The sequence below is a fragment of the Desarmillaria tabescens genome (assembly GCF_030435595.1).
Source record: "Desarmillaria tabescens strain CCBAS 213 chromosome Unknown EV420scaffold_11, whole genome shotgun sequence".
Classification (NCBI taxonomy): Eukaryota; Fungi; Basidiomycota; class Agaricomycetes; order Agaricales; family Physalacriaceae; genus Desarmillaria; species Desarmillaria tabescens.
The window spans coordinates 898031-922076 of NW_026848310.1; the positions used below are offsets into that span (position 1 = coordinate 898031).

At 48.5% G+C, this 24046-nt stretch overlaps 12 protein-coding genes across 12 annotated transcripts; 7 read left to right on the forward strand and 5 right to left on the reverse strand.

The window, feature by feature from the left end:
- Positions 1–343: 343 nt before the first annotated feature.
- On the forward strand, positions 344–2328 carry EV420DRAFT_188462 (EXS family-domain-containing protein). Its single transcript, XM_060481137.1, has 5 exons — positions 344–891; positions 942–1142; positions 1195–1416; positions 1467–2023; positions 2072–2328. The coding sequence occupies exons 1-4, from the start codon at positions 458–460 to the stop codon at positions 1981–1983; spliced, it is 1374 nt and encodes a 457-aa protein (XP_060333136.1). The 5' UTR covers positions 344–457; the 3' UTR covers positions 1984–2023; positions 2072–2328.
- A 275-nt stretch (positions 2329–2603) lies between these two features.
- Positions 2604–4363, forward strand: EV420DRAFT_1640729 (NAD-dependent formate dehydrogenase; the record flags this gene model as incomplete). Its single annotated transcript, XM_060477138.1, has 13 exons — positions 2604–2609; positions 2664–2738; positions 2789–2866; positions 2945–2998; positions 3048–3110; positions 3159–3251; positions 3302–3388; positions 3442–3616; positions 3666–3709; positions 3769–3783; positions 3840–4017; positions 4070–4297; positions 4350–4363. The coding sequence occupies 13 exons, from the start codon at positions 2604–2606 to the stop codon at positions 4361–4363; spliced, it is 1110 nt and encodes a 369-aa protein (XP_060333137.1).
- A 95-nt stretch (positions 4364–4458) lies between these two features.
- On the reverse strand, positions 4459–6933 carry EV420DRAFT_1531051 (uncharacterized protein). Its single transcript, XM_060472646.1, has 8 exons — positions 6525–6933; positions 6316–6421; positions 5892–6262; positions 5532–5843; positions 5108–5486; positions 5022–5055; positions 4818–4969; positions 4459–4766 (listed from the first exon to the last, which is right to left on the reverse strand). The coding sequence occupies exons 1-8, from the start codon at positions 6864–6866 to the stop codon at positions 4573–4575; spliced, it is 1890 nt and encodes a 629-aa protein (XP_060333138.1). The 5' UTR covers positions 6867–6933; the 3' UTR covers positions 4459–4572.
- EV420DRAFT_188448 (RlpA-like double-psi beta-barrel-protein domain-containing protein-containing protein) lies at positions 6918–8133 on the forward strand. Its single transcript, XM_060481136.1, has 5 exons — positions 6918–7245; positions 7294–7456; positions 7507–7600; positions 7654–7785; positions 7836–8133. Exons 1-5 carry the CDS (start codon positions 7029–7031, stop codon positions 7920–7922), a joined length of 693 nt encoding a protein of 230 aa, XP_060333139.1. The 5' UTR covers positions 6918–7028; the 3' UTR covers positions 7923–8133.
- A 349-nt stretch (positions 8134–8482) lies between these two features.
- On the reverse strand, positions 8483–9802 carry EV420DRAFT_188109 (cyclophilin-like domain-containing protein). The gene is made up of 12 exons (XM_060481135.1): positions 9615–9802; positions 9539–9561; positions 9369–9487; positions 9298–9317; positions 9220–9245; positions 9137–9171; positions 9022–9083; positions 8956–8966; positions 8856–8897; positions 8758–8806; positions 8648–8709; positions 8483–8595 (listed from the first exon to the last, which is right to left on the reverse strand). Exons 1-12 carry the CDS (start codon positions 9760–9762, stop codon positions 8533–8535), a joined length of 660 nt encoding a protein of 219 aa, XP_060333140.1. The 5' UTR covers positions 9763–9802; the 3' UTR covers positions 8483–8532.
- A 69-nt stretch (positions 9803–9871) lies between these two features.
- Positions 9872–12570, forward strand: EV420DRAFT_1669086 (P-loop containing nucleoside triphosphate hydrolase protein; the record flags this gene model as incomplete). The annotated part of the gene is made up of 3 exons (XM_060479018.1): positions 9872–9969; positions 10023–11919; positions 11968–12570. 3 exons carry the CDS (start codon positions 9872–9874, stop codon positions 12331–12333), a joined length of 2361 nt encoding a protein of 786 aa, XP_060333141.1. The 3' UTR covers positions 12334–12570.
- A 9-nt stretch (positions 12571–12579) lies between these two features.
- EV420DRAFT_1746597 (uncharacterized protein) lies at positions 12580–14114 on the forward strand (the record flags this gene model as incomplete). The annotated part of the gene is made up of 4 exons (XM_060480166.1): positions 12580–12727; positions 12780–12871; positions 12924–13149; positions 13209–14114. Exons 1-4 carry the CDS (start codon positions 12590–12592, stop codon positions 14112–14114), a joined length of 1362 nt encoding a protein of 453 aa, XP_060333142.1. The 5' UTR covers positions 12580–12589.
- A 431-nt stretch (positions 14115–14545) lies between these two features.
- EV420DRAFT_1255866 (kinase-like domain-containing protein) lies at positions 14546–15892 on the reverse strand (the record flags this gene model as incomplete). Its single annotated transcript, XM_060466770.1, has 6 exons — positions 14546–14761; positions 14816–14962; positions 15016–15140; positions 15194–15512; positions 15566–15755; positions 15810–15892. Coding segments are annotated over 6 exons (1080 nt in total), but the record flags the coding sequence as incomplete, so codon positions are not given.
- Positions 15893–16015: 123 nt separating this feature from the next.
- On the forward strand, positions 16016–17846 carry EV420DRAFT_1267460 (histone acetyltransferase, MYST superfamily; the record flags this gene model as incomplete). The annotated part of the gene is made up of 5 exons (XM_060467389.1): positions 16016–16090; positions 16144–17144; positions 17191–17236; positions 17285–17619; positions 17669–17846. The coding sequence occupies 5 exons, from the start codon at positions 16016–16018 to the stop codon at positions 17844–17846; spliced, it is 1635 nt and encodes a 544-aa protein (XP_060333144.1).
- Positions 17847–17918: 72 nt separating this feature from the next.
- On the reverse strand, positions 17919–18551 carry EV420DRAFT_1640737 (uncharacterized protein; the record flags this gene model as incomplete). Its single annotated transcript, XM_060477139.1, has 2 exons — positions 17919–18263; positions 18315–18551. The coding sequence occupies 2 exons, from the start codon at positions 18549–18551 to the stop codon at positions 17919–17921; spliced, it is 582 nt and encodes a 193-aa protein (XP_060333145.1).
- Positions 18552–18648: 97 nt separating this feature from the next.
- EV420DRAFT_1531080 (uncharacterized protein) lies at positions 18649–22578 on the reverse strand. Its single transcript, XM_060472647.1, has 8 exons — positions 22165–22578; positions 21877–22092; positions 21084–21826; positions 20923–21033; positions 20470–20873; positions 20231–20419; positions 19375–20175; positions 18649–19316 (listed from the first exon to the last, which is right to left on the reverse strand). Exons 1-8 carry the CDS (start codon positions 22213–22215, stop codon positions 18895–18897), a joined length of 2937 nt encoding a protein of 978 aa, XP_060333146.1. The 5' UTR covers positions 22216–22578; the 3' UTR covers positions 18649–18894.
- Positions 22579–22601: 23 nt separating this feature from the next.
- On the forward strand, positions 22602–23070 carry EV420DRAFT_188779 (uncharacterized protein). The gene has a single exon (XM_060481138.1). The coding sequence runs from the start codon at positions 22666–22668 to the stop codon at positions 22963–22965; it is 300 nt and encodes a 99-aa protein (XP_060333147.1). The 5' UTR covers positions 22602–22665; the 3' UTR covers positions 22966–23070.
- Positions 23071–24046: the final 976 nt, after the last annotated feature.

Sequence of the window (24046 nt, forward strand, 5' to 3'; positions counted from 1 at the left end):
ATGTCGACGGCACGGGCCTGCCATTCTTCAACTTCGCGTGCGACACTGCTAAAAACTGTGCTCGTCGGTATTTTCCGAATTATCTCTTTGAATGATTCTTTTTGCATGGCGCCGTTCGCTATCGTATTCAGTGCGGTATCTTTCGTTGTCGTCGATGCACTCAACAGCTCTATGCGCTTCTAATGGAACAATTGTTGTGAGGAGTATTAGACCTCGCGCCGAAAACATCCGTCTTGTGGAAGTATCGCAACATGGGGATGACAGGCGCGTCCAAGGTCATTCAGCTTTACCTGCAGTAGGCGTCGGTTACTAGTACAAATTCTCCGCAAGAATTTTCCAATTCCAAGTTCCCCGACAGTGCCACGTGGCCGTTACCGTCTTTCCCTTTACTGCTGCAGTTCATGCTGCGGGTATCTATCTTTTACCTTCCAGCTTGGATTCACGTTCGCCAACGAGAATGAACGATGCAAGACTCGACGACGAAATCAATTGGGCTGTTTCCTTTCCTCTCCCTTTCCGCGTCATGGTCTTGGTCGGCCTGGGCATTTCAGGATGGGCAACGAACCTCCATGGCCTCATAATCTTTGGCGTGGACGCCGTCAATACGATGGAGCTCCGTGTGGATCCCAGCCAGCAGCCGATTTCGCTGCGAATAGCGGGCATGCACCTCAAGACACCTTCATCAATTTATGGCCCAGTCTATCGCCTCGCCTTGGCGTACTTTTCCTGGTGCTTCACGACGTGGGCATTGTTCCGTTACTTCACATACAGGAACGTCGTTTTGACCGATGTTTTTGCGTACATACCCGGAGTGTCAACTCTCGTCATTCTGTTTGTCCTCGTATGTCCTTTTAACATCTTCTACAAACGAGAGCGAGACAAGTTTCTGTTGTACGTGTCCTGCACTTTCACTGGCCCCGTGCGCCGTTAAATCGCCTCAGGTCTATTCGGCGATGCATTTTCTCCTCGATGGATAGTCCTGTGCATTTCACAGATGTCGTGTTCGCGGATGTCTTTACTTCGTTTGCTAAGGTCTTGGGCGATGTCTGGTTATGCATGCGCATGCTGGCTCCAGGAAACAGTGTTTTAGTTCCGCCAAGAGAAGATGGTTGGCTTCGATGGGTTATGCCTGCAATTATGAGGTGGGTAGTGTCCTATCCATCATTTCTATGGCAATTCTCCAACAGTTTCCAGCCTTCCGTATCTAGTACGTTTTCGACAATGCATAATTGAGTATCAGTCCCCTACAAACAACAGCCATCGGCCTCTCTACAATGCAGTGAAATATGCAACGTCTTTCCCCGTCATTTTTTTGTCGGCAGCTCAACGAATAGTAGTGACGGAACTCAGGCAAGAAAAGGGTGATGAGGTCATGCAAGCCGCCTGGCATGGTGAGCATCCACTTTTTCGGCTATGGTAGGTCTTTCTATAGACTGAATATTTACATTGTGACATGTCTATCTTAGGCTTCTCTTTGCTGCCATCAATTCTCTATATTCTTTTTGGTGGGATATCACCAACGATTGGGGTTTAGATTTGCTCAAACTGAAAGCCATGGGCGATGCTCATAACCGACGATATCCCCCTCGCCGTTTGGTACTTGCACACCTACATTCAGGCACACCCCTTATGGCATCAGACGTCCGGTCACCTGCGGAACCACAATCGCATCATAGTTCTAGTCAGCCTTATCCTTACGGACTTCGCGCAACGATATTGTATCCCTTACCCGTATACCCTCTTCTAATATTCCTCAATCTTGTACTTCGATTAACGTGGTCGATCAAGTTGTCAAGCCACCTACACTCAAAAAGCGACGGGAGCATTACTATATTTTGCTTGGAGATTGCGGAGATCATTCGTAGATGGATGTGGGTATTCATTCGGGTCGAATGGGAAACTATTAAAAAGTCGGAGCGGGACGTTGATGGCGAAGGCGACTACGAGCTGGTACAAACTCCGGAGGTCGAGGATTTGACGTGACCTTGGACAATAGAGTGCATGTAAATCACGTATTGCATTCGTGAGGCATCCCTTTTAAAACATATACTAGGCGCTGATCGGCCAACAGTAATACTAATAGACGATAGTTTAAGAATCGGGATAAAGTCCGAGTGTCCCCGCCACGATAAGTGCCATGATGTGAATCGCTTCATACTTATACTTTTGTACTTTATGCCTGCAATACAGCTGCGCAGCCATGTGACGTCTCATACTGCCAAGTCCGCAAAGAATTTCAGTATCGGGTAGCCCAGAGTAGCAAAGGATTCTCTTCTGCGGGACAAAACGGGTATATCTGCCACCCCTCAGCTTTATTGATCAACCGGTTACGTTCTCTTGACGGAAGAAATGGACATGGAAATGGAGATGACCGGTAGGCTAATTTCACTCTCTCCACGTGGACTCTTAAACTGTTAAACTATCCGACTCGATGTGGATTTCATCCGGGGTCAGTCGTCACCGTCATCTGACGATGGATTAAACTTGTCCCGTCTCGTGCTTACCGTGACCTGTGAACACCTATATAAACAGAGATTAGTGGGTGTTAACGTTCATTACAGCTCCCTTTCCCGAAACATCCTTCTCATAGCATCCAACTCATCATGAAGGTCGCGTCTCGTCCATCCATGTATACAGCATGTTCGCTGACAGCAAGTTTGTAGGTTCTTGCCATCTTGTACCACGGTTATGCGGCGGCTGAGGCTGAAAGCCGCCTCTTGGGCACCGTCGAAAACAAGGTAATCCAGCTCCTCCGCGTCTTTTTGTAAGACCGAATATTCTTCACTAGCTTGGAATTGAAGAGTGGTTGACGTCTCAGGGCCATGAATTCATTGGTGAGCATCCCGCAATACTCCTGCAAAATATAGTAACTCATCTCCCATTCAGTATGTTGCAACCGAAAACAGATTAGTCTATGTGTTCATATTTGAATCACCGTTCGCAGGTCTCTAGCAGCAAAGAGGGACCTGATAGCGACTTCCAGAAGCATATCGTAGACGTGCGTGTCCGGTCTATATGTGTATTATTTCGTCTCATCCACTTCCAAGGCCGAAGTCTTGATTACTACACCGTTCCACCCGGGATATCTGACCAGGGATCTGATCGAAAAGGTACGCCGAATAATGGTTACAGTTCTATTGAACTAAAAAGACTTCCAGGCTAAGAACCTCAAGATCTGCATTACGGCTGGTGTTGGCTCCGACCATATTGATCTCAACGCTGCTGTTGACTATAAGATTCAAGTTTTGGAAGTGAGAATGATCTTGACGTAAAATGGAATTCATACTGATAGACATACCAGGTGTCTGGATCCAATGTGGTGTCAGTAGCAGAACATGTTATCATGAGCATTCTCCTGCTCGTTCGCAACTTCGTACCGGCTCATGAAGTGAAATACTTTTTTGCCCGTTTATGCCTACAATCAGCTCATGTCAAATTTAGATGATTGAACGTGGAGATTGGCAGGTATCCGATATCGCTCGAAACGCCTTCGACCTAGAAGGAAAAGTGGTGGGCACTATTGGTGCTGGAAGAATTGGTTACAGGGTTCTTCAAAGGCTTGTTCCCTTCGACCCTAAGGAACTATTGTACTACGACTATGCTCCCCTCCCGGCTGGTCAGTAGTCTGATAGTCGTGCTCGATTCGATGCTAAATCATTTCACAGCTGCTGCTGAAAAGGTCAAAGCCCGCCGTGTTGAAGATTTGAAGGTATTCCAGTGCTTTTACTCACCTCCGTAACACGTCATTCACCTGTCTCTCCACCGTAGGATTTCGTTTCCCAAGTAAGTTTATAGGTCACACGATGTCGTGAGAAGTTGCTGAGTCTGTTCCTGTTCAGTGCGATGTTATTACCGTCAACTGTCCCCTGCACGAGGGTACCAAGGGTCTGATTAACGACGATTTGTTGAGTCATTTCAAGAACGGCGCTTGGCTAGTCAACACCGCTCGTGGTGCCATTTGCGACAAGGATGCTGTCGCCAGGGCATTGAAGAGCGGCAAGCTTGCAGGCTACTCAGGTGCGTGTCCTTTCCACGCTTATTCCATCGGTCACTGAAAGGCCCACACCAGGTGATGTCTGGAATGTCCAACCGGCCCCAAAGGATCACGTCTGGCGCACCATGAAGAACCCCTTGGGAGGGGGAAACGGCATGGTTCCTCACTATTCCGGCACTACTCTCGACGCTCAAGCTCGCTACGCTTCGGGAACAAAGAGTATCCTAGAAAACTATCTCAACAACAAGCCACAGGAGCCTCAGAATATCATCGTCGGGCTCGGAAAATATGAGACCAAGGCTTGTACGTGTGCTTTTCATAACCTGCTATTTGTCGAATGTTAACTTGGATTCAGATGGTCAGCGTTAATTCTGACATGCAATGCTAGTTCTTGTTTTCGTGCTAACACATGTACTTCTGTTTACCAATACGCTTTGAATTGACCAGTTGACATCACACAAATGACGAAGTGAGATACATGTTAGGATACAGTGAGCTATAGATACAAGTGCAAGTCAGATACTGTAAATTAAGTGGTAAATAAGTTAAACTGGGAAGACGCATGTGTCATGGACTAGCTAATCTTCTTGCTTATTTCTCTCTGCCATCCGGGCAGTGACCAACTTCTCCAACTTGGCAGCGGCCTTCTGGTATATGCTCTCGGGCGGGTTGTACGCCCTACAATTTTCCCATATCAAGTTAGCGTCAGCAACAAAGTCATCCACAGATCCGTATTGATGGGTCTCCAGTTTGTGTTCCATCGTCTTGAAGTCTGTGGCGTAATAAGCTACTGATTTGCCAATCGAGGTAAGAAAAGACAGACCCATTGGATTCGTGATGACGTCGTAATAATCTGGCACGTCTTCACGTTTCACTGGTTCTAGGAAAGGCCAGGCCATTCCGTGTTCTTGTAGCTCCCGCAACAAATGCTCCATGAAACCATGATCTGCACTTCTAGGTGTAACACGCAACGGCCTGAAAGATAATCTCAGTTTACGAGGGAGAAATACTGCATGGATCGACGCACTGCATCATCATTTCCGGAGTCCACCCACACTCTCCTGTAATGAAGCGTGTTGGAAGGAGTAGTTGATATAGAAGAGCAATACTCACTGAGGCCCGGAACATCGCTAGGGTCAACGGTGACTTCATCGGTACCTACTTGGAATTGCGGCAGACCGGGATGGATGATATGCGACCTGGACATCTCGCGGATTTTCGAGATGACGGCTTCCTGTTGTTGGGTGATGATAGAAACTTTGTCAAGGTAGTCCACCTTGCGAAGCATTGTGCATTGCATGATAGTTCCGCCCTCGTAGTCTTTGATGTAACCGGCCCATATTGAACGATCTAAAGTGATCTCCTTGGAAAAACCTTGTTTTTCGAAGTAGCCGACGGCGTAGTTGTCCGCATAAGTCAGAAAGTACATCATGTTTGGATACGTCTTGCGAATGTGAGCTTTGAAGTGATCCATAAGCATGCCTCCATAGCCCTGTGGACAGATAAGAAGGAGAAATTCGGATAATGTTGTGCGTACTTTGACTTGATCCACCGACGCGGTTGCAAAGAAAACAATTTCGGCGAATCCTCGATGAGGAAAGGGCCGATAGCAAATTCCGCCAACGACTTTGTAGCCGCGCTTGATGATTGCGAGTGCCTTTGAATTCCCATCATAGACTAGTCTTGCGATATATTCGCGAGGCATCTTCGGCAGCTGCTTCTGAAATAAAGTCTTGAGCCCGGTGAGAATGACATACGATCGAGGATGTTTGTCATTCTCCACAGATGTGATTTGAATTACTCCTTTTCGAAGTTCGATAGCGGCCATCTTTTCTGTACGAACGACGGGCTTCGAGACTTGAGTGAACATCAACACACAACAGGAAGAAAACCTTACTTCATTAGGAGAAGAAGCATCCACTGGGACACCCGTGGCTAGGCGTGTTATCTGCTCATCGCCAAGTTTGTCTTCCACCTTGACCCGTGCGGAATGCCCATTTATTCCATTCACACCTTTACTCTTATGACCCTTTCGTGGAACACCATTGGTTTTGCCTTTGGGAACTTTCCCTGGGCCTTTCTTCCCACTTTTCTGACCAGTTTTCCGGGTTGATTTTTCCGGTCTCGACCCCATCCTCGAATTCATTCGCGCGGCTAGAGGTTTGTCCTCTTCATCGTCATCGTCATCGTCATCCGCTTCGCTGAGGGAGGAAAGAGAGAGACGACGCCTCTTCGTAGGAGGGGAACCATCTGAGGTTCGTGAATAACCTAGTAACCAGATTGGTCAGGGTATTGGGGAATACAATGTTCTGTGCACATACCAAGAGGTTGAGAAGGTGCAACAGCGGACACTGGAAGTCTCATTTGTTTTCTGAGCGAAGCGATATCGTCGTCGATGTAATCGAAGTCCAGAAGCTTGCCTGCATCCTGTGGTGGCAGAACTTAGCGACTAAGAAACATGATTCTAAGGCTGAGACGGACCTAGATTCCTCGGTGAGACAAGCCCATCGGAGCAACGATGAATACAGACCTTCAAGAGCTCATCCAGACGAACAGCAACCCTGCTCCTTCTCAAGAACTCCTCGACACCAATGCCGATCTCCGTGGCATCATGTTCTTTCAGCCCGTGCCCGCATCCACAAAACTCGAGATATGGAGGTGTTGCATCTTCATCGTCAGATCCATATTGCCCAAGATCTCCAATGGAAAATGTAGGTTGGACCTCGTCGTCAAAGACGACCTCATCGTCGGGGTCTGGATGAAGGCCGGTACATGCACAGTGAGTACATGGAGAATGTCGAGCGATTTTAAGTGATAATTGAGCGGTGCTCAAGTCGCTAAGGACATGAGAGACCGGATAAGCATATTTCATGGCCGAATGCAACCAGTGTCACTGTGCACGATGAGGTGACCGTCGTCCGAGCGCGAACACGTGCCGACGGCGACTCGACTTACAATACCATCACAGGCACCTCCCACGTCGCCCAACGACTTGGGAATTATGCTTTTCTAAGGTTCCTTTAGGCAGCCTGATATGTTTTTCTCTCTCTCGGGGCTCGTGGTACTACTCTTCTTCTCTATACTTCTGGAGACGGCTGCATGGATAAATTATGACGCTGACGGTACAGCAACAATGACCCATTATGAACTTCCAGAGAATTACGTTGCATCCTGCGGTTGCACGCCTTCAAGTACTCACTATCCGACTGCTGCCCTTTCTCAGATGGCATACGGAAGCAGCACTGCGTATGGTCCGTAGTCTGCTTATTTTTAGCATCTTTTCTCTGATGCTCTAATAGGTCCTGGTTGTGGAAAATGCTTCAATTTAACTTTGCTAAATTCTTGGACATCGACTCCTCCATTCTACCCTTCTGTTATAAAGCATATCGTTGTTAAAGTAACAGATCTGTGCCCCCTTAGCGGCGACGGCTGGTGTTCTGCTACTGAATCGAAGCCAAACCCGTCCGTCATTTCTGTGGTTCAGGCTTTCTCTTATATACCTTTCTACCTAGCTCGGGGCAATACTTGAATTTTGATCTGGCCTATCCATCTGATGCCATTCCAGACAACTTTTTCCCGTCGAATGCATCGCTGTATGGTTATACTGTACGTTGCACGTTTGTCGGTGTCTGTTCGAGTGAAATTTTCGATTTATGCAGGATTTTGGGGTCTGGAATATCAGCTACCAGACGGTTTCGTGTGAAAATTGGGCTGGTTGGGACAATGCAGCTGCATTGGGGAGTGTAGCATATCTAGGAAGCGAAAGTGTTTGCTGTCCTGACAATCCTACGGTACAACCAGTGATAATCTACTCGAATGCGGCCGCTGACGAGCTCTGCAGGGAAATGCTAATGACACTTGTCCATCATATTCTGATAACAATGGCATTCCGCAAGTGGTTTCCGTTGTCGCACTAGGAATTTTCTAATGCGGTTCAATAGGCCTGATACCACGACAAACTCAAGTCCGCAAATCGCCGGAGCTATACCCTCCATTCTTATACTTGTATCTATTCTTCTGTGCTGTTACGCAGGGTAACATAATTATTGTTACTTATATCTACATGATATCCTTATACAACATTCTTCACTATACCAATCAAATTAGTCTGCCTGACTAACGGGAGAAACTATTCCACGCGCCTGTGAGCGAGAAGTAACTGCCACGGTGGGAGATAATAGGTATATGCCCTTACTTTTCTATGTCTTCGTCCCCTACTTTCCTGTACAGGCCACGCTCCTTCCGTGATATTACACGACGAAGCCATTGGAACGTTCGCATCCAGGCGAGGAGAGCGCCAACAATGCCAACAAACAGCAGTCCAAGAATGATGTTCCTCAAGGTCGTAGATGCCGCTTCAGCCTCGAGGGGGATTGAGGCCTCGACAGATTCAGTTGCCATTGGTGTTGAGACTGAGCTTGTTCCGGTTATTAAATAGTCGTCAGCCGCAGCGTCTGTTGTTGGCTGAGGGACCGGGGATTCCTAGCAAGCAACAAAGATTTATTTTTATGATATCTCTTATACCACAAATAAAGCAATCAGAGCTCAGCATGAAGAGGTACCTGGTTTCCTTCTTCGTCGGTCACGGCCTCCACTTCGAGCTACAACAATATACATATTAGGGCAGAAAGGACAAGGCAACAGGAGACATACCTCTCCGGAATCAGCAATCACGACATCGACGACGGGTTTGTCTCGGTTCTTGGCAACATTTTCTAGAACAATATTAAGAGGAATTCAGGATGCGCAGCCTGAGAGTGTACCAATTTGGTGTACAATGTCCATGCCTTCTAGAACCTTTCCGAAAACGACCTGGAGGAGGTTTAGAGATGAATTGTGATATAAACGATCAGGTACTGACGTGCTTGCCATCCAACCAGCTGGTGACCACGGTGCAGATGAACTATGACAGAGCCTCCATTACAACGAATGGACAAACGTGAATAAAGAATAGTGCTTACGAATTGAGACCCTAAGGAAAGTCTAAGTACTGTTTGTATGCAGTATGAGAAGGGAGATGATCTCACCGTTCGTGTCTTTACCGGCGTTGGCCATGGACAGAGTCCCAGGACCAGTATGACGGAGTTTGCTACAACAAGTTAATCATCATAGAAACAGCTTTCTTACTTCGAGAATACCTACAAATTCTCATCGGCGAAACGGTCACCATAGATAGACTGCATGGAAGTCAGACTGTGATCAACAGCAAAATGTGATGAACATGCCTTTCCACCGGTTCCATCACCTTTGGCTAATATGGAGCTTAAGAGACGAACAAAGCCATAAAAGCAGGATAGACGTACTAAAGTCACCACCTTGAATCCTAGGAAAACATTAGACGTAAAGCAGGAAACATATGGACTGACAAACTTACATGAAATCCTTGATGACTCGGTGGAACTTGGAACCCTTATATCCGAATCCAAGTTCATTACCGTTCTTGTCCTTGCCAGTGGCGAGAGCTCGGAAGTTTTCAACAGTTTTGGGAACGGTCTGCAGCGCTCATGATTAATATCCCACTAAACACGATGAACGGTCGCATACACCGCCGTACAAGCCCATGACGACTATAGACGGGAAATTAAGCAAAATCAGGTTCGGTATGAGTAGGGCGACATACCTCGTCCAAGGTTCTCGTCGCCATGCTTGATGTCAAAGTAAACCTTGTGCGTTATTTTAGGTCCCTTGGCAGCATCAACTGACTGGGTGCAGAAAAACGCGGTGACAGTGAAGAAGAAAAGGACCAAGGAGAGTCGACGAAAGATCATTGTGGTGGAGGAAAAGGAGGACGTGTCCTTTCTGAGCTCGGCTACCGCGACCCGTGGGAATATTTCCCACATGATATCATTTTTTCTTGCCGAAGAGTCCTGAATTATCATGGACGACGACCTTGTCCTCAACCTTGCCTCCGACGATTCTACTCCTAATGGTAAAGGGAAAAGCAGCGCGAGGAAAGGTGGACGTTGGACAGAAAGGTCATTATTTTATGCTCCTCCCAATACTTGATTTGTTCATCTTGCCTGGATAGATTGAAGGCGAAAAGAGTAGCCAAGCGGAAGGCTCGACCAGGAGACCTGGAGAGTGTCAATGTACAACCAGAGGTGGCTGAAGAACGACCCTCGAAACGACCACGGACAGCTGCTGTTGCTCCTTCAAATCATGATCGGCCCGCTGCTCCTTCTCGTCCCAGCACTCAAATCATCTCTTCCCTTTTCTCTTACAATCCGACGGTCAATATCCCAGATAAACCGAAAATACCCAAGTCCCTCGCTCGTCCCAGCAATGCCCCCCTGACAGACTCTTCTTCTTTCGCAGGGCTTGGTGTGGATCCACTGCTAGTCACGCACCTGTCAAATAAGATGGACATTTCAAAACCGACCTCTATACAACGTGCGACCCTCACCGCTATGCTTTCTTCCTCAGGCGCAGACAAGGATATATTCATCCAGTCACAAACCGGGTCCGGAAAGACGTTATCCTTTCTCATTCCCATAATCCAAGACCTGTTGCCGCTGAGTAGTCTCTCGTATATTGACCGGTCAATTGGTACCCTGGCTATCATAATAGCGCCAACGAGAGAGCTCGCAAAACAGATATCGGATGTATTAGAAGCACTACTCAAAATGCGTCTACGCCCAGAAGACGAGTCTGCCAGTGACGCGTCTTCAACACGCCTAACACGCTGGCTTGTATCCGGTTTACTCACAGGAGGTGCCACGCGTACTCATGAAAAAGCTCGTCTGCGCAAGGGACTCCCCATCATTGTATCAACACCTGGTCGACTCTTGGATCATTTGCAAAACAGTGCGTCCTTCAACGTTGGAAAATGTCGTTGGTTGGTACTGGATGAAGCAGATCGCCTGATGGAACTAGGGTTTGAGGAAACCATTACGGGCATTCTGAACGGCCTAAACGGCAGGAGAAATCTGGCTATCCAAGCCGCACAGGAAGGAGTTGGAAGAGATGTCGGTGGTTGGAATTGGGAACGTCGCAGGCGGACTGTGCTTTGTTCTGCAACTATACGAGAGGATGTTCAAAAGTTGGCTGGGGTAGCCCTCGTCGAACCTTTGATGATCAAGGGATTCGAAACGGACCCACAGAGCAAGTCTGCAACGTCCAAGAACACTCCACCTGAAGCAGCTTCTGGTCCAGAGCAGTTCACTCCCCCTTCCCAGCTGTCGCAGAAATATGTCGTTGTTCCTTTGAAACTGCGGCTGGTGGTTTTGGTCGCCCTCTTACGCACCCTCATTGCTCAGTCCCAACGCGGAAATAAAGTGGTCGTTTTCTTTAGTTGCACAGATTCGGTGGACTTCCACTGGCAGCTTCTTGGCGGTTCGATGATGCAGGGTGATGTGTCGCAGGAAGACGGTTCTGATGATGATTCTGATGACCAAAATGAAGCAGATGCTGAGAAAGAGGATAAACAGATTATTGAAGTCCAGTCTCCACTCCTACCAGACACATCCATATATCGACTTCATGGATCATTGGCCACGCGCCCACGTCTAGCGTCTTTACGCGGATTCTCGAACTCTGGGAAATTGAAATCATCTACGCATTCCTCCATTCTTTTTTGCACCTCCGTGGCTTCCCGTGGGCTTGATCTCCCTCTAGTACGAGCGGTAGTGCAATACGACCTGCCCACGGAGGGAGGGGAGACCGAGTACGTCCATCGAGTCGGCCGTACAGCCAGAGCTGGGAAAGGCGGTGAGGCTTGGAGTATAGTCGCACCTAGCGAAGCTGAATGGATCAAGTGGATAGAAGGAAAGATGAACAGCGACGATAAACAAGGGAAGGTATCGTTGGAAGGCACTTCTGTGGATACCTTACTGCAAAGCGGGTTCGGCGGTAAAGGGAGCGAATCTGAAGGTCGCGCTACTGATGTACAGTTGTCTTTTGAACGATGGGTTCTCAGCAAGAAAGATGTACGCTTTCTTTGTCCTCTCAGAGAAATACTTACTAACGGATAGTAGAATATCTCCCTCGCTCGCAAGGCCTTTTTGTCGCATATGAGGGCATACGCTACCCATCCTTCATCGGAGAAACATATATTCCATGTACGGCATCTTCATATCGGACATCTGGCCAAGGCATTTGCCCTGCGAGATGCGCCCAAAACTATAACTGGTAGCGGCCAATCACAAGGTAAAAAGTCAGGCGGAAAGAAGGGTATTCGTGACGCCCGTCATAAAGACATTGAATCGCGCATGACCGAAGTTGTCCGCTCCCAGGGCCGCTTATCCAAGAAGGGGGGTGTCATGAACAGAAGTGGGACATCTGAATTCCAGATCGCTGGGGGGGATGCACTCGAGAAGCTGGTGAACCGGATGGGATCATGATATCAGTTGCAGGTTGGGCGATGTTAAAATCATGTACTTGCAGTGCCTCTAGTCGATTTTTTTGCGCGGCCCTCACAATCCGGATCAACTGCAGCTGTGGTTGAGGCAGTGTGGTTGAGTAAACTTACGCAGCGCCCAAGGATCTTCCGACGAGTAATATCTTTCAGGAGTAGATCCGTAGCGCCGAGGTTAAATTCTTAATATATACACAGGCGGACGCAATGATAAATGACGTACGGGCCCTTTCTCATCTCCTATGACCAGACATCGAAGAAATCCTGTAAGTATGTCAAGTATTGTCGAGAAGATTGAGGGCGTCGTCCGCAGCAGCAAGACTAGGTCACCTGGTGATGAGCACTCATTCGACGTTCGGTATGTGGATATCAACATCCAGGTAAGTATGTCGTGATAATGCTTTTACACATTTATCTAATTTGCTCACCAAGTTCATCGGGGCCTCTGGCCTACCGAAAATGGATGTAGTTGGTAGCGCCGACCCGTATTTTGTGGCAAAAATTGATGACCGTATCACATTTGTGTATGTTGGCTTGGACCGATTCATGTCTCTCACTCCCTGACCTAATCTGCAGTTCTACTGTAATCACGAATACTTTGGCGCCAGTATGGAACGAGGTTTGGCGGGTAAAGAATGTCCCTGTTACCGCCGATCTTCTAGTCGAAGTTTTCGACAAGGACGATGGTGCACCTCACGACGACTACATTGGAAAGTTCAAAACTACCATAACTGCTGGGGCAAAGGAGGCTGAAATTGAAGGGCCTCTTCTCAGACGCAATAGGGGTACATTCTGGCTCAAGGTATGGCATCCCGGTTCCTTTCATATGTATCCTGAATCTCATCTAACATTGTCCGTCAGATTGACTCCGAGCCGTCGGAGAGCGACCAGGAGTACCTATATCTCTTTGATGGCCCTATACGCTACTCTCGTCACTTTTCTCCTACTGTCGGTATTCTGACAAACCTGGACAATAACGCGCGCCGCTATTCCACTTGGAAGGTTTTCATTGTCGGGATTCCATTGTTCTTCAAGGATACCCATCAGCATTGGAATGTCAATTACAAAGCTGCACAGAGTATATTCCAGGGACCAGCATCCATTGCGGTGCGGTCGACCATCCAAGCAAGTCATCGTATGCTCTACGCTCGCAAGACGACCAACGGCTTCGGCCTCCTGGAGAACCCTGGAGATTTTATAAAACTCCTACACGGGGTCGCCGATAGTCGTCATATTGGTCCTACCTCTCGTAACGACTTTGCCCATCGGGTAAAACCTGCTGTATACACCTACATCATTTCCGCCGACGATGATTCGTTCCGTTTCTCGGAGACTGGAGCCGCGTTTTTCGTCGACTTTGCATCGAAACATGCGCTGCATAGTAATTGTGCCGAGATGGTACGGTACAGCGGCGAGTTCCATCCAAGGCCTGCCGGGGGATGGGACAATTTCAACGATGATATCCTCGACGATCAAGTCCAGTGGGAGTTAGTCATTGACAACAACTCTGGAACGTACTCTCCTGATCCCAAGATGCTTCCTGTCTTGAAAGAATTGCTGGAATATAACTTTCCAGATGTAGCGGTGTTTGCTTTATCTCATGAAGATCCAGAGCTTGCTAAGAGCCGGGAAGCTTGTAGGGCATACGCCTTGAAATATCGAGGAATCCGGAAGGAAGAGCTTCAGCCCCACTTGGCAGAAGGCGAGGTTACTCTGTCACACCAAGCTGCAGTTCAGTGTGGTGGCGTAGATGGAGGTGTCCAATAGCTTTTTTTAAAAGTATGTGCTGGTATTATTTGGCTGTGATATTCTATTATCGGTATGCTATACAATTATCGATGTACTCATATTATTCTAGAGGAGTTGGTGCACAGGGATTGTCACAAAGCTACATTTATTGTAATATAGCCTCTTCCACCGATGAAGTGTCCACTTGGAACTGGACGTGCTATCAAAACCGGTGCGATGGTTTAGGAATGCATTGGCAACAGATAGGGTGGCGTAACAGGACAACAGCGACGCATGTAAAGGTACTTCGGAGAAGGCAGGCTACGCAGGGAAAGAGAATGGCCACCTTGATTGCAACAATTGTGAACAAGGAACGCAGACGGGAAAAAAGTTTTCACATACAGAACGCCACTTCTTACATGTCTCGAATAATGACAGAAATGCCAGGTTCTTCAGATCTTGCCCCTTGAGGCCTTAGCTGCCTTGAACTTTAAGGCAGTTGCTACCCATCCAATCATATCAACATCCTTGCTCTTCTCCTCTGCAAGAAAAGGATGAGCCAGTAGTTCGGCATAGTTCGCCCGTTCGTCTGGGTTGGTGACCAAACATCTTGAAACCCACGCTCGGGCGACCGAGCTGTATCTCTCCGGTAGTGCAGGCACATCACCGTTGATCAAGGCAGTCATCTAACACAGATTACACTAATCAGAAATTTTTCAAGAGGGAGACTAATAACTTACATAGGCCATAGCACTTCCTCTGCTGTCGACTGGATAAGGATATTTACCCATAGCTATCTCGAGCGTTGAAAGCCCCAGTGACCACACATCAGAAGATACACCGTAGGCGACATTTCCGGGCTGGAGGCCACTCTCAATTCGTTCAGGCTACATGTTATCGATAAATTGAAAGAGTGATGCAAGAAGTCGCCCGCACTTACAGCCATGTAGGTCTGACAGCCCACTACGGTCAAAGCGAGTGACTTCTGCAACTGACCAGACACGCCAAAGTCACACAACTTGATTTCCCCCTTGGTATTAGCCAATATGTTGGTAGGCTTCACGTCTACGAGCGTGATTTAATGAGAGAAACGCCATTTATACGCAAGGGATTCGTACCACGGTGGATAACCTCCAGTTCGTCTTTCAGGAACTTCAAACCGCGAACCGTGCTACCCACGATCCGGGCTAGAACCTCTTCGGGAAGACCCTCCCATGTCAATGACTCGCCCGATAGCTCGAATCGCTCATCGATATCAAAAGCGGTAAGCGTATCAAGACTGCCGGCATCCATGTATTCGACGCAGTAATGCACGCATCCTTCGTCGTAGAAGGCGCCAAAGAAACCAATAATGGAAGGGGCAACGGCGCGATGAAGAATCTCCAGTTCCATTTCGATCGTCTTGAACTTTGCGGATTCGAGTTCGACGCGAATTTGCTGCAATGAGACAGGTCACTTGATGGAGCGACAGCGATATGAATAGGACATACCTTCATGGCCATCTCAACGTTGGTTGGCATGTGGAGCACCCGCTTCACAGTTCCATAGTTTCCTCTACCGAGCTCTTCTAACTGTTCGAAGTCTTCCATACGAACGGCGAAGGAGGCACCATTGACAAAGTTAACACCTGAGGCATTTATGCTCGCCTTGCCCTTGAAGTTGATACTACCAGAAGCATCGCTATGTGGACGACGATGAGAAAGTAATGGAGAGCCTGGGGAAGATATGACCTACACGATATGAGAGAAGCTGGAGAAGGACGTCTGAAAGGCGGGGACTCCAGACTTGGAAGGGCTGCCAAGGACGGGCTTGCCAGCGCGCTTAAGGCCCTGGGATGGTGGGCGAGCTAGTCCCACCATGGACGATAATAAGTTAGTCTCAAGACCCTCAAAGGCGGCAACGCATAGCCGGGGCCCGTACTTTCAAACTCCGCTAAGCCAATGTCTCCTCCCACTCCCACAGACGTTCCCAACACACCGCCCGTCATCACCCCAGGTGGCACCTATTCTATCCAGGTATTGTGTCTTCTTTGATATCTTGATTTCTCTATTATTCTGATTGTGAACAGACCGTTTCTGTAGGCTGCAAGATATACATTCGTCGCACTGACTCCGACGGCAATCCCGAAGAGCGTCTAGCTGAAATTCTTTCCATTCGCGACAAACCAGTCAATCCCTATGCCCGCAGCACCAGAGCCAGCCAGAGTAGTGATGCAGAAGTGAAACCAGAGGATCAGTGGGAGTTCTTTGTTCATTGGGATGCTTTCAATAAACGCCTCGACGATTGGGTTCCGGGCTCTCGTCTTGTTTTGAGCAGGGATCTCGAGTGGCCTCGTCCAAAGACACCTGCGGGAAAGAAGAATACTACTGCCAAGAAGGCTCCTGGCAAGGCCCCTCGCGCTCAAAGTTTGCTGAAGAAAGCCACCACAAATGCAGCCATCGCCACATCGCCACCAACACCAACCTTATCTTCCCATATTCCAGAATTCACAGCTTCCCCCTCTCCGGCCCCATCACCGTCGCCATCCTATCTCAAACGGAAGACCCCACATGATGAGGAGGAAGAGGAAGAAGAGGACCCAGAAGATCTTGATGCAGATGCGGATGGGGACATGGATGTCGACGGAGAAGCCGACCTCGAGACGTTCGACCTTAGCATGACCGAGTCCATGCCGTCCGAAAACCTCACTGCAACCTCTACATTCAGCAAAGAGCAGGAGATTGAAAAGTTACGCACCTCAGGCTCCATGACTCAATCCATTTCCGAAATTGCTCGTGTCAAAAATCTCAACCGTCTGCAGATTGGGAAACATGAAGTCGATGCATGGTATTTCAGCCCTTATCCGAAGGAATATGCCCATCTTCCTATTCTCTACATCTGCGAGTTCTGTTTGTCATTCTATCCCTCTCCCATGATGCTCTCCAGACACAGGTTGAGGTGCACTATGCTTCATCCTCCTGGCAACGAAATATACCGTCATGAAGACATTTCCTTCTATGAGATAGATGGGAAACGCCAATTGACCTGGTGTCGGAACCTCAGCTTGCTGTCAAAGTGCTTCCTTGATCAGTGAGTGTATGGTCAATTTCTTACATCAATTCTAACGTCACCGTAGCAAAACATTGTATTACGACGTGACGCCTTTCATGTACTACGTCATGGTCAGTTCTCCTTGGTATTTGTGTATGCAACTCTTGAACGACTTCTAGGTTCAACGAGACTCTACCGGCTGCCATGTCATTGGCTACTTTTCCAAGGAAAAGGAATCGGCGGAAAGCTACAATGTTGCCTGTATCCTGACGCTGCCGCAACACCAGCGCCATGGGTATGGTAAACTTCTCATTGAGTTTTCGTATGAACTCAGCAAGAAAGAAGGAAAGCTAGGTAGTCCGGAAAAGCCTTTGAGTGACCTAGGCTTGTTGGGATATCGAGCGTACTGGGCAGAAACCATCATCGAACTCTTGCTGAACAATACAGACGGCGAATTGAGTATCGACGACATAGCGCAGAAGACGTCCATCACACATGCCGACGTGCAAAACACGTAGGCATTTCACAATCTTAATAGTACCAATTGGCTGACTATTTCTTAGATGCGTAACCTTACAATTGTTCAGGCACTACAAGGGCCAGAATATGATATGCCTGACAAACTCAGTTCTAGAACGACACGAGAAGGCGCGCAGTAAACGACGAAGGCGAATTCATCCCGAGTGTCTCAAGTGGAAACCACCAACGTTCACACGAGATCAGCTTCGGTTCGGATGGTAGAGGAACATGTTTATGCGCATATGTACCATATTGTACGACTCCCCTTGTATTTCGTAGATTATTCCAACACCATCATTCCTTGACCTCCGTCTGGTTCTGTCGTCTCCTCAAATGTAGTTCATCTCCTCCGACATCCCCAATGAGGGCTTTAGTACCTTCCTCAGGCAATTGCCGTCGAGTGATTGTAGGAGATGCGGCTCTGGAGACAACTGGAGACAACCCATCAACCCCAGACAACTTATTTTCGTCCGACGTGAAATAGGCATGAGGTGATGATGTATCAAGTGAGTCGAGCGGGGTGACATCGTCGACGTTCATGGCGGGGATGTTGAGGCCGGCTGATGCAGAATCGCTGGTGGAAGCTTTGACGACATCAACGATACCAAGGGTGCGAGCAACACCGTATGACGCGAGATCCTACAGTGTTGTGAGCACGAAAGCAGTAGACAGTGAAGAACTCAGACATACGAGCAGAGTAATGACTACTATGGGAGATACAAGGAATATGGCGACAATGCGAAAGCCATAGGCAATGCGAGCGACCCACGAGTTTGGGGAGTAGTACCAGAGGTATTCGAGGTATAGGTCCCAAATGAGACGAGGGAGGGAAGAAGGGTCCATGGCGCTGGCAATACTGGGAACGAAGGTGGCGTTCGTCGCAGCAATGGATTCCAAAACTAGAGCAGAGGACGGGACTTGAAGCATTTACTGTGAAGGGACTGGCAAAGGAGTCGACTCGTCACCGTACTCCGTGCCACCTCTTTGCTCCTTGTTAGGTTCAAATCGGGAAACACACGGCATTACCGGAGGCTGTTGACAAACACGTGCCATATGCAAGACTACTGTGATACAGTTCTAATGTCTATATTGTGCATACATGCAACACGTACGGCTAAGCCAGTGTCATTTAGATTACCCAAAGTCCACAAGAATACATACAGAAACAGATCCAGCAAAAATGAAGAGAAAAACAGCAACTTAACACAAAGCAAGATAGTACCATGATATCAAAGAGCAGGGACGCGAAGAGATGGGATAAATAAAAGTATCACGGATACATTGTGGAGGAGGGGAACACGACACCATCCGCCCGGATGAGAATAATTGGGCGGCGCTTACCGCCAGAGGATGAACCGTCCGGAGGAAGACATCCAAGAACTTCTGTGCACCGGACCTCGACATATGGTGATGGATCCGCACCAAAGTATACGCCCACCGGATCTGCCTTGGAAAAGTTTTCGCCATACAGCGTCAACATCTTCGACTGGTGGGGGTTCGGCTTTGACAGCACAGCACGAGAAGACGGGCAATTCGTTTTGGGAGCTTCTGATGCACGATCAGGAGGAAGATATTTTACCACACCCGGGAATGGAGTGACTGGCTTGGACGGAACGGGGAACGAACCCGTCTGCGGCGCATGCTGATTGTCGAACAAAACGGGCGGTACATAAAAGTTGTAACGGACCTGGTCTGTTCGTTTTTGTTCATCATCAGTGCCAGACTAAGAATGACCTAAGTAAAAACTTACCCGTGCCTACAATGGTCCAGACGCTGGTTTCGCCGATATCGACCTGCCACAACGCCCCGGACCCTCCTCCGGCATCGCTTGACGACCCGCGACGCGTAGAGGACGTCATAGAACCGGCGGAACTTGGTCGCCGACGGTTCTTTCCGCCAACGTTCCGAGAAGTTGCGCCTGCGCTTGATGTTGATCGCTTCTTCTTCACACGCCCGCCGTCATTCGAGACAAGGTCAGACGCTGAGGATGGAGAGCCAGGTGCACTATCTACTGGGCTGAAATAATCACCCCCAGTAGAATTCAATGGGGAGCCGGGCATCGTTGGCGAGCTTGCACCGTTGCCCGCATTCCATTGTCGGCCATCAATGGGTCGGTAGGTGTTCACCTTCTCGCCCATACAGGATAGGAATGCGCCAGATACACCTGGTGAACCAGGTGCTGGAGCTCCTTTGCTGTTGTCATATACCTCAAACGCAATTTTATGCAATTGAGAGACAGGGTCACCGCAAACTTCTCCTGGAGCACAATAGTGATCAGCAACGCCTTTCGCGCCGTCCTGGAGACCGCCCCCGACGACAGTGGTTTGATGATCCACCTTCCGGATTATCAAGACGGGGCTCACTACACCAGACGTTAGGCACTGCAGGACAACTGTCTGGTTGTAATATATCGGTATTTGTGATCCGTTATTAGTAAACGGGATAGCATTTGGAGGAGGCGATGGATAGTCTGGCTGAGGAGGAGGCGGCGGCGGCGCGTCAATCCCACCGGCAGGCTTATTCACGTCCACAATGTACATAACAAAAGGATCTATGCCGCTTTCCATATTAGAAATATCAGAACGTAGTCAGCTCAAAAGACTCACCCCAGCTAGCTGTTCGGGCTATGAAAGAAGGCGAGCTGGCTCTGGTTCTCTGGTCTAGGCCCATGAGAGGTGCACCGTCTGAACCCTTGAACGAAGATCCTGAGCCGGACACACACAAATACTTTGTGGAAACGGTTTGTGATCGCAACCGATGGAACAGAGATATCGTCGATCCGTGATTAATACAAACTAAACGAGTATAAGCCCGCTGAGTGGAAAGAGTATAGAGAACTACATACGCTCGAGATTCTTAGCGCTTTGTCGCTTTTTGCTGGGTTTACTGATGACTTTGATAGGGCGACTGGGGAAAGTACCGATCACCCGTTCGGGCTCCTCTTCGGTCGCTGGAGATGTTATCTTAACCAGCGCTTCGACCTTCTTTTTCTTCTCGTCGACATCGGAAATGAAGAGCTGTTTGCCAACACAGCGTCCAATGTATGTTGTTCCAGTCGGTGGGTCGTTCACATCGAAAGACTTCCCGGAAGAACCCGTCCACTCGACAGTACCTTCCTGAGGCGACGGCTCGCCTGAGATCGATATTACAACTCGCGGAGGCGACAGCTTTGACTCGTCTCCGCGACGGACGACATCAGTCCACCAGGAATTTCCAATCATTATCGCCGTCGGTGGCGGGCATAAAAATCTATGAGTACCCTGTTAGCTACGTTTGTGCCACGATATATAGTAAACACCTTTTCTCCGTTCCATAAGATTTTTGAGCGACTTTGCTTGACATGACGATTACGGTTCGTTCTCCAAATGCCAGTCGATTGGGCGTTCGTACATATTGATCAAGGTATGGGCTGAGAGTGGTGCTTTAGAAACCGCGTCTAGCATGAAGAGGAAGGCTTACCGAATGAAGGTCTGCAGATCGTTAGACACTCCCATCATAGGATGGTTCCGAAGACCAACTCTGGCCAATTGTTCATCCACGCTAGACATACGGAGCGCCATATCATTCGAGGCCGCACTTCCTCCCATATATGAAGGAACGTCCTCGAATGATACACCATTATCGGGCCTAAAGCTGTGCGTCACCTGAGGAGGCACCGTGCGCAGAATGTCTGGGCTACGGCTGGAGGTGATGTGTGGCGGGACGCCAGAAGCAGACGAATGACCGGATTGATAGGGACGAAGTCTCTCCTGAAAGTGCTGCATCGCAGAGGATGAGAACGAAAGGCTATTGCTGACGCCCCCCATCACATAATCGTCAGGAAGGTCTGATTGGTAGCTGCTGGGTAAAATGCCGGGAATACGACGCTCAGCGCCATTAAAATCATGGAAGCCTTGAGAACCATATTCCTTCAAGCCCGCAGAGGGAGGAAATCCAGGAGGATGTACAGGATCATTTGGGGTCAGTGGAGAGATCTTTCCACTACTGTAAGACGAGGGTAGGCTGTTGATCATATCGTAACTGTTACCGTTGGATCCAGTGAAAGGCACAGAATCATTGAAAGTCTGCTGAGAATAAGCTCCATCCCCATTCATTCCGTAGCCTTGACCAATTGAAGAATTGGAAGACGCGTTTCGGCGGTAATGAGAGCCGAACGCACCGTTCGACGAAGAGTTACCAAAGAGTTCATAACTACTATGTTCCTGGACTGATATGAGTGCTAATACATGCTTAAATCCAAAAGACAACATACTGGTTCAATGTTATTCGGCGAGAAAGATGAGTCCAGCTCCTGAGGCGAAAATATAGGCTGATGATGGTTGGGGGAAACGAAATCCATGGATAACTTTAAGTTTCTGCGTCGATTCAAGGGAAAACGAGACGCGCCCGAAGGTGGATTGAGTATATCAGCAAGATCCCAGCGAGAGATGTCGGATGGGGGAGGGAGTGGACGAGGTGCAAGAGAAAGCTGCAAAAGAGAGGATGAGTGTCAGGAAGAGAAAGTAATCGAAGTGGTAGAATGTGCGGGGTTGTCACTGACAAATTCTGATCGGCGTTCGGCATTTTCCGAACCAAGCCAGGCTGAAGCCATCCAAACCAGTTTGTACGTTGTCCCTTGCTGTTCCTTGAAATTGAACCAATACGTGCCTCTGTGTTGGCTTCTGGATATTGCAATAGGTAGGAGATCCACAGTCAAGGAGAGTGGTGTATCTATTCTCACTCCCCCCTCCTTTGGCCTTTATACAACTGCTAAGCTGTATCGGCATGGCCGGGAGATCTCGTTCCGTATTAGAGATCCCGTGTGCGACTTTGAAATGTCTTTTTAGGATTCGTTACCGCCATGCGCAATCAGCCATCGTGTCCTTCTCGCGTGTTCTCCAGCCTCGGTTTACCGGTTCTTTCTAGTATTAACGTATTCCACCGCTCCGAATTTGAGTCGTGTGTCCCGATTGGCTCTAGTTTAGCATCCCCCAGCGCCTTGTGGTATTCCGTATCGGCGGACATGCTTCTGATCTAGGTTGTGATCTCGCGGCACTCGAGAATGTCCTCGGTTTCTGCCGCTGGACGGCCTTTTCTGATCTGCTTGGTCACTGTAGTAAATGTCTCCGGACCCGACATATCACTCTTCACTTCATTCGACTTGTTCGTCTCCTCACTGTGGCTGAATTTCGCCGTCAGCTCTCCTACTCGTCACTCATTAAGACTCCGCGTCGCTTCTCTGTTTCCATCCAGCGGATGCTTTAATCGACGATGCGGTATTTTATTGGTCTATGTTGAACCAGTAATATTCTTCCAACTTACGTTATCTGCTCCTCTGATAGGTACAATTCAATGCTATTGAAAATGGGGTCTCCCTTGCTACGGTTCATCCACTACATAGCACTCCAGCTTCCCCAGTTCAGATCGACATGAACACTTCTTGTGCCTTACACGTCCTCTGAAATCTGAAAATATGACTGGAATGTTCTTCCTTATTATGGCCTTTTCTTCTTACAGGGCTCTTCTCGGGCCGCTCCGAATGCCTTAGTGGCATCACGATCTTCCAACCATATGGTTTTTTTTTCTTCGGGAACTCGGCCAAACTGCCGTCGCTCAGTACAAACTAATTCAATCAAGACACTGACGGACGTTTTATCAGACACATCTAAAGATCTCTTCTCTGGCAGCCCTGGATTTCTGAGAAGCGCTTGGAGCGCAACGGGCAGGGCAGACTCGACAGAAACTCGAGATCGGTGTCAATAGTACTGGGTGAATGCGTCATAGGCTATCCCAGATTTCGGACGAGAAAAGCGTTTCAGACCACGGTCGCGCTTCCCTCCCAGTTGCTCCAGTCAAGTAGCAGTGGCGCTATTGACTTTAACGTTAATCAATCGAATTTTTATCAGGCGTTGAGAAAGTTATTAGCAACTTCTTACATTGCAGGGGGAATGATGGATACCGCTAGGCAGTGAGTGATTGACAAAATGATTCAAAGGGTAAAAATTTCTGACCGGGGACTGTACCAACTGCAGCGTCATCGTTTGGGAAAAGACAGCGTGGACAGAACTGTCGAGATGCTAGGCGCAGTCAAGGGTATACGTCGACGTGAGCGCCAGTCGTTTCCATCAACATCACCTAATAGACGGATTCGAAAGCCAGACCACATTCAATCACCGTTCAAACTGTGAAAGAAGGCAACGCATACCCGGACTCCTTAGAAATTCCGGACCCCTAAGGCGGCCAAGCCATAAAGTAGCGATGCTCTTAAAACCATGTAAATGCCGTGACGGGCTAGTTTACTGATGTAAAATGAAGATACCCCTGAGAAGGATGGGCGTGAACGTATCTAAGAAGCGAAAGCTAGAAGCAATCACGCACTAGAGTTATTATGATTCTGAATACCACTGATTTAGCAAGTCTCCGAATCCGGACGATTGATATCG

What these genes read in the sequence shown, in the direction of transcription:
- EV420DRAFT_188448 (XM_060481136.1), top strand. Translation starts at nt 7,029, where the DNA reads ATGTTTTTCTCTCTCTCGGGGCTCGTGGTACTACTCTTCTTCTCTATA. An exon ending in CGGAAGCAGCACTGCGTATG is followed by an intron (nt 7,246 to 7,293) that starts GTCCGTAGTCTG and finishes ATGCTCTAATAG; the next exon opens with GTCCTGGTTGTGGAAAATGC. An exon ending in ACTGAATCGAAGCCAAACCC is followed by an intron (nt 7,457 to 7,506) that starts GTCCGTCATTTC and finishes CTTTCTACCTAG; the next exon opens with CTCGGGGCAATACTTGAATT.
- EV420DRAFT_188462 (XM_060481137.1), top strand. Translation starts at nt 458, where the DNA reads ATGAACGATGCAAGACTCGACGACGAAATCAATTGGGCTGTTTCCTTT. An exon ending in GAGCGAGACAAGTTTCTGTT is followed by an intron (nt 892 to 941) that starts GTACGTGTCCTG and finishes AAATCGCCTCAG; the next exon opens with GTCTATTCGGCGATGCATTT. An exon ending in GTTATGCCTGCAATTATGAG is followed by an intron (nt 1,143 to 1,194) that starts GTGGGTAGTGTC and finishes AACAGTTTCCAG; the next exon opens with CCTTCCGTATCTAGTACGTT.
- EV420DRAFT_1531080 (XM_060472647.1), bottom strand. Translation starts at nt 22,215, where the DNA reads ATGGCTTCAGCCTGGCTTGGTTCGGAAAATGCCGAACGCCGATCAGAA. An exon ending in GATCTGCAGACCTTCATTCG is followed by an intron (nt 21,034 to 21,083) that starts GTAAGCCTTCCT and finishes CACCACTCTCAG; the next exon opens with CCCATACCTTGATCAATATG. An exon ending in TCTTATGGAACGGAGAAAAG is followed by an intron (nt 20,874 to 20,922) that starts GTGTTTACTATA and finishes GGGTACTCATAG; the next exon opens with ATTTTTATGCCCGCCACCGA.
- EV420DRAFT_1531051 (XM_060472646.1), bottom strand. Translation starts at nt 6,866, where the DNA reads ATGAAATATGCTTATCCGGTCTCTCATGTCCTTAGCGACTTGAGCACC. An exon ending in ACTCCGGAAATGATGATGCA is followed by an intron (nt 4,970 to 5,021) that starts GTGCGTCGATCC and finishes ATTATCTTTCAG; the next exon opens with GCCGTTGCGTGTTACACCTA. An exon ending in CGTCATCACGAATCCAATGG is followed by an intron (nt 4,767 to 4,817) that starts GTCTGTCTTTTC and finishes ATTACGCCACAG; the next exon opens with ACTTCAAGACGATGGAACAC.
- EV420DRAFT_188779 (XM_060481138.1), top strand. Translation starts at nt 22,666, where the DNA reads ATGTCCTCGGTTTCTGCCGCTGGACGGCCTTTTCTGATCTGCTTGGTC.
- EV420DRAFT_188109 (XM_060481135.1), bottom strand. Translation starts at nt 9,762, where the DNA reads ATGATCTTTCGTCGACTCTCCTTGGTCCTTTTCTTCTTCACTGTCACC. An exon ending in TCATGGGCTTGTACGGCGGT is followed by an intron (nt 9,488 to 9,538) that starts GTATGCGACCGT and finishes TGAGCGCTGCAG; the next exon opens with ACCGTTCCCAAAACTGTTGA. An exon ending in GTGATGGAACCGGTGGAAAG is followed by an intron (nt 9,172 to 9,219) that starts GCATGTTCATCA and finishes ACTTCCATGCAG; the next exon opens with TCTATCTATGGTGACCGTTT.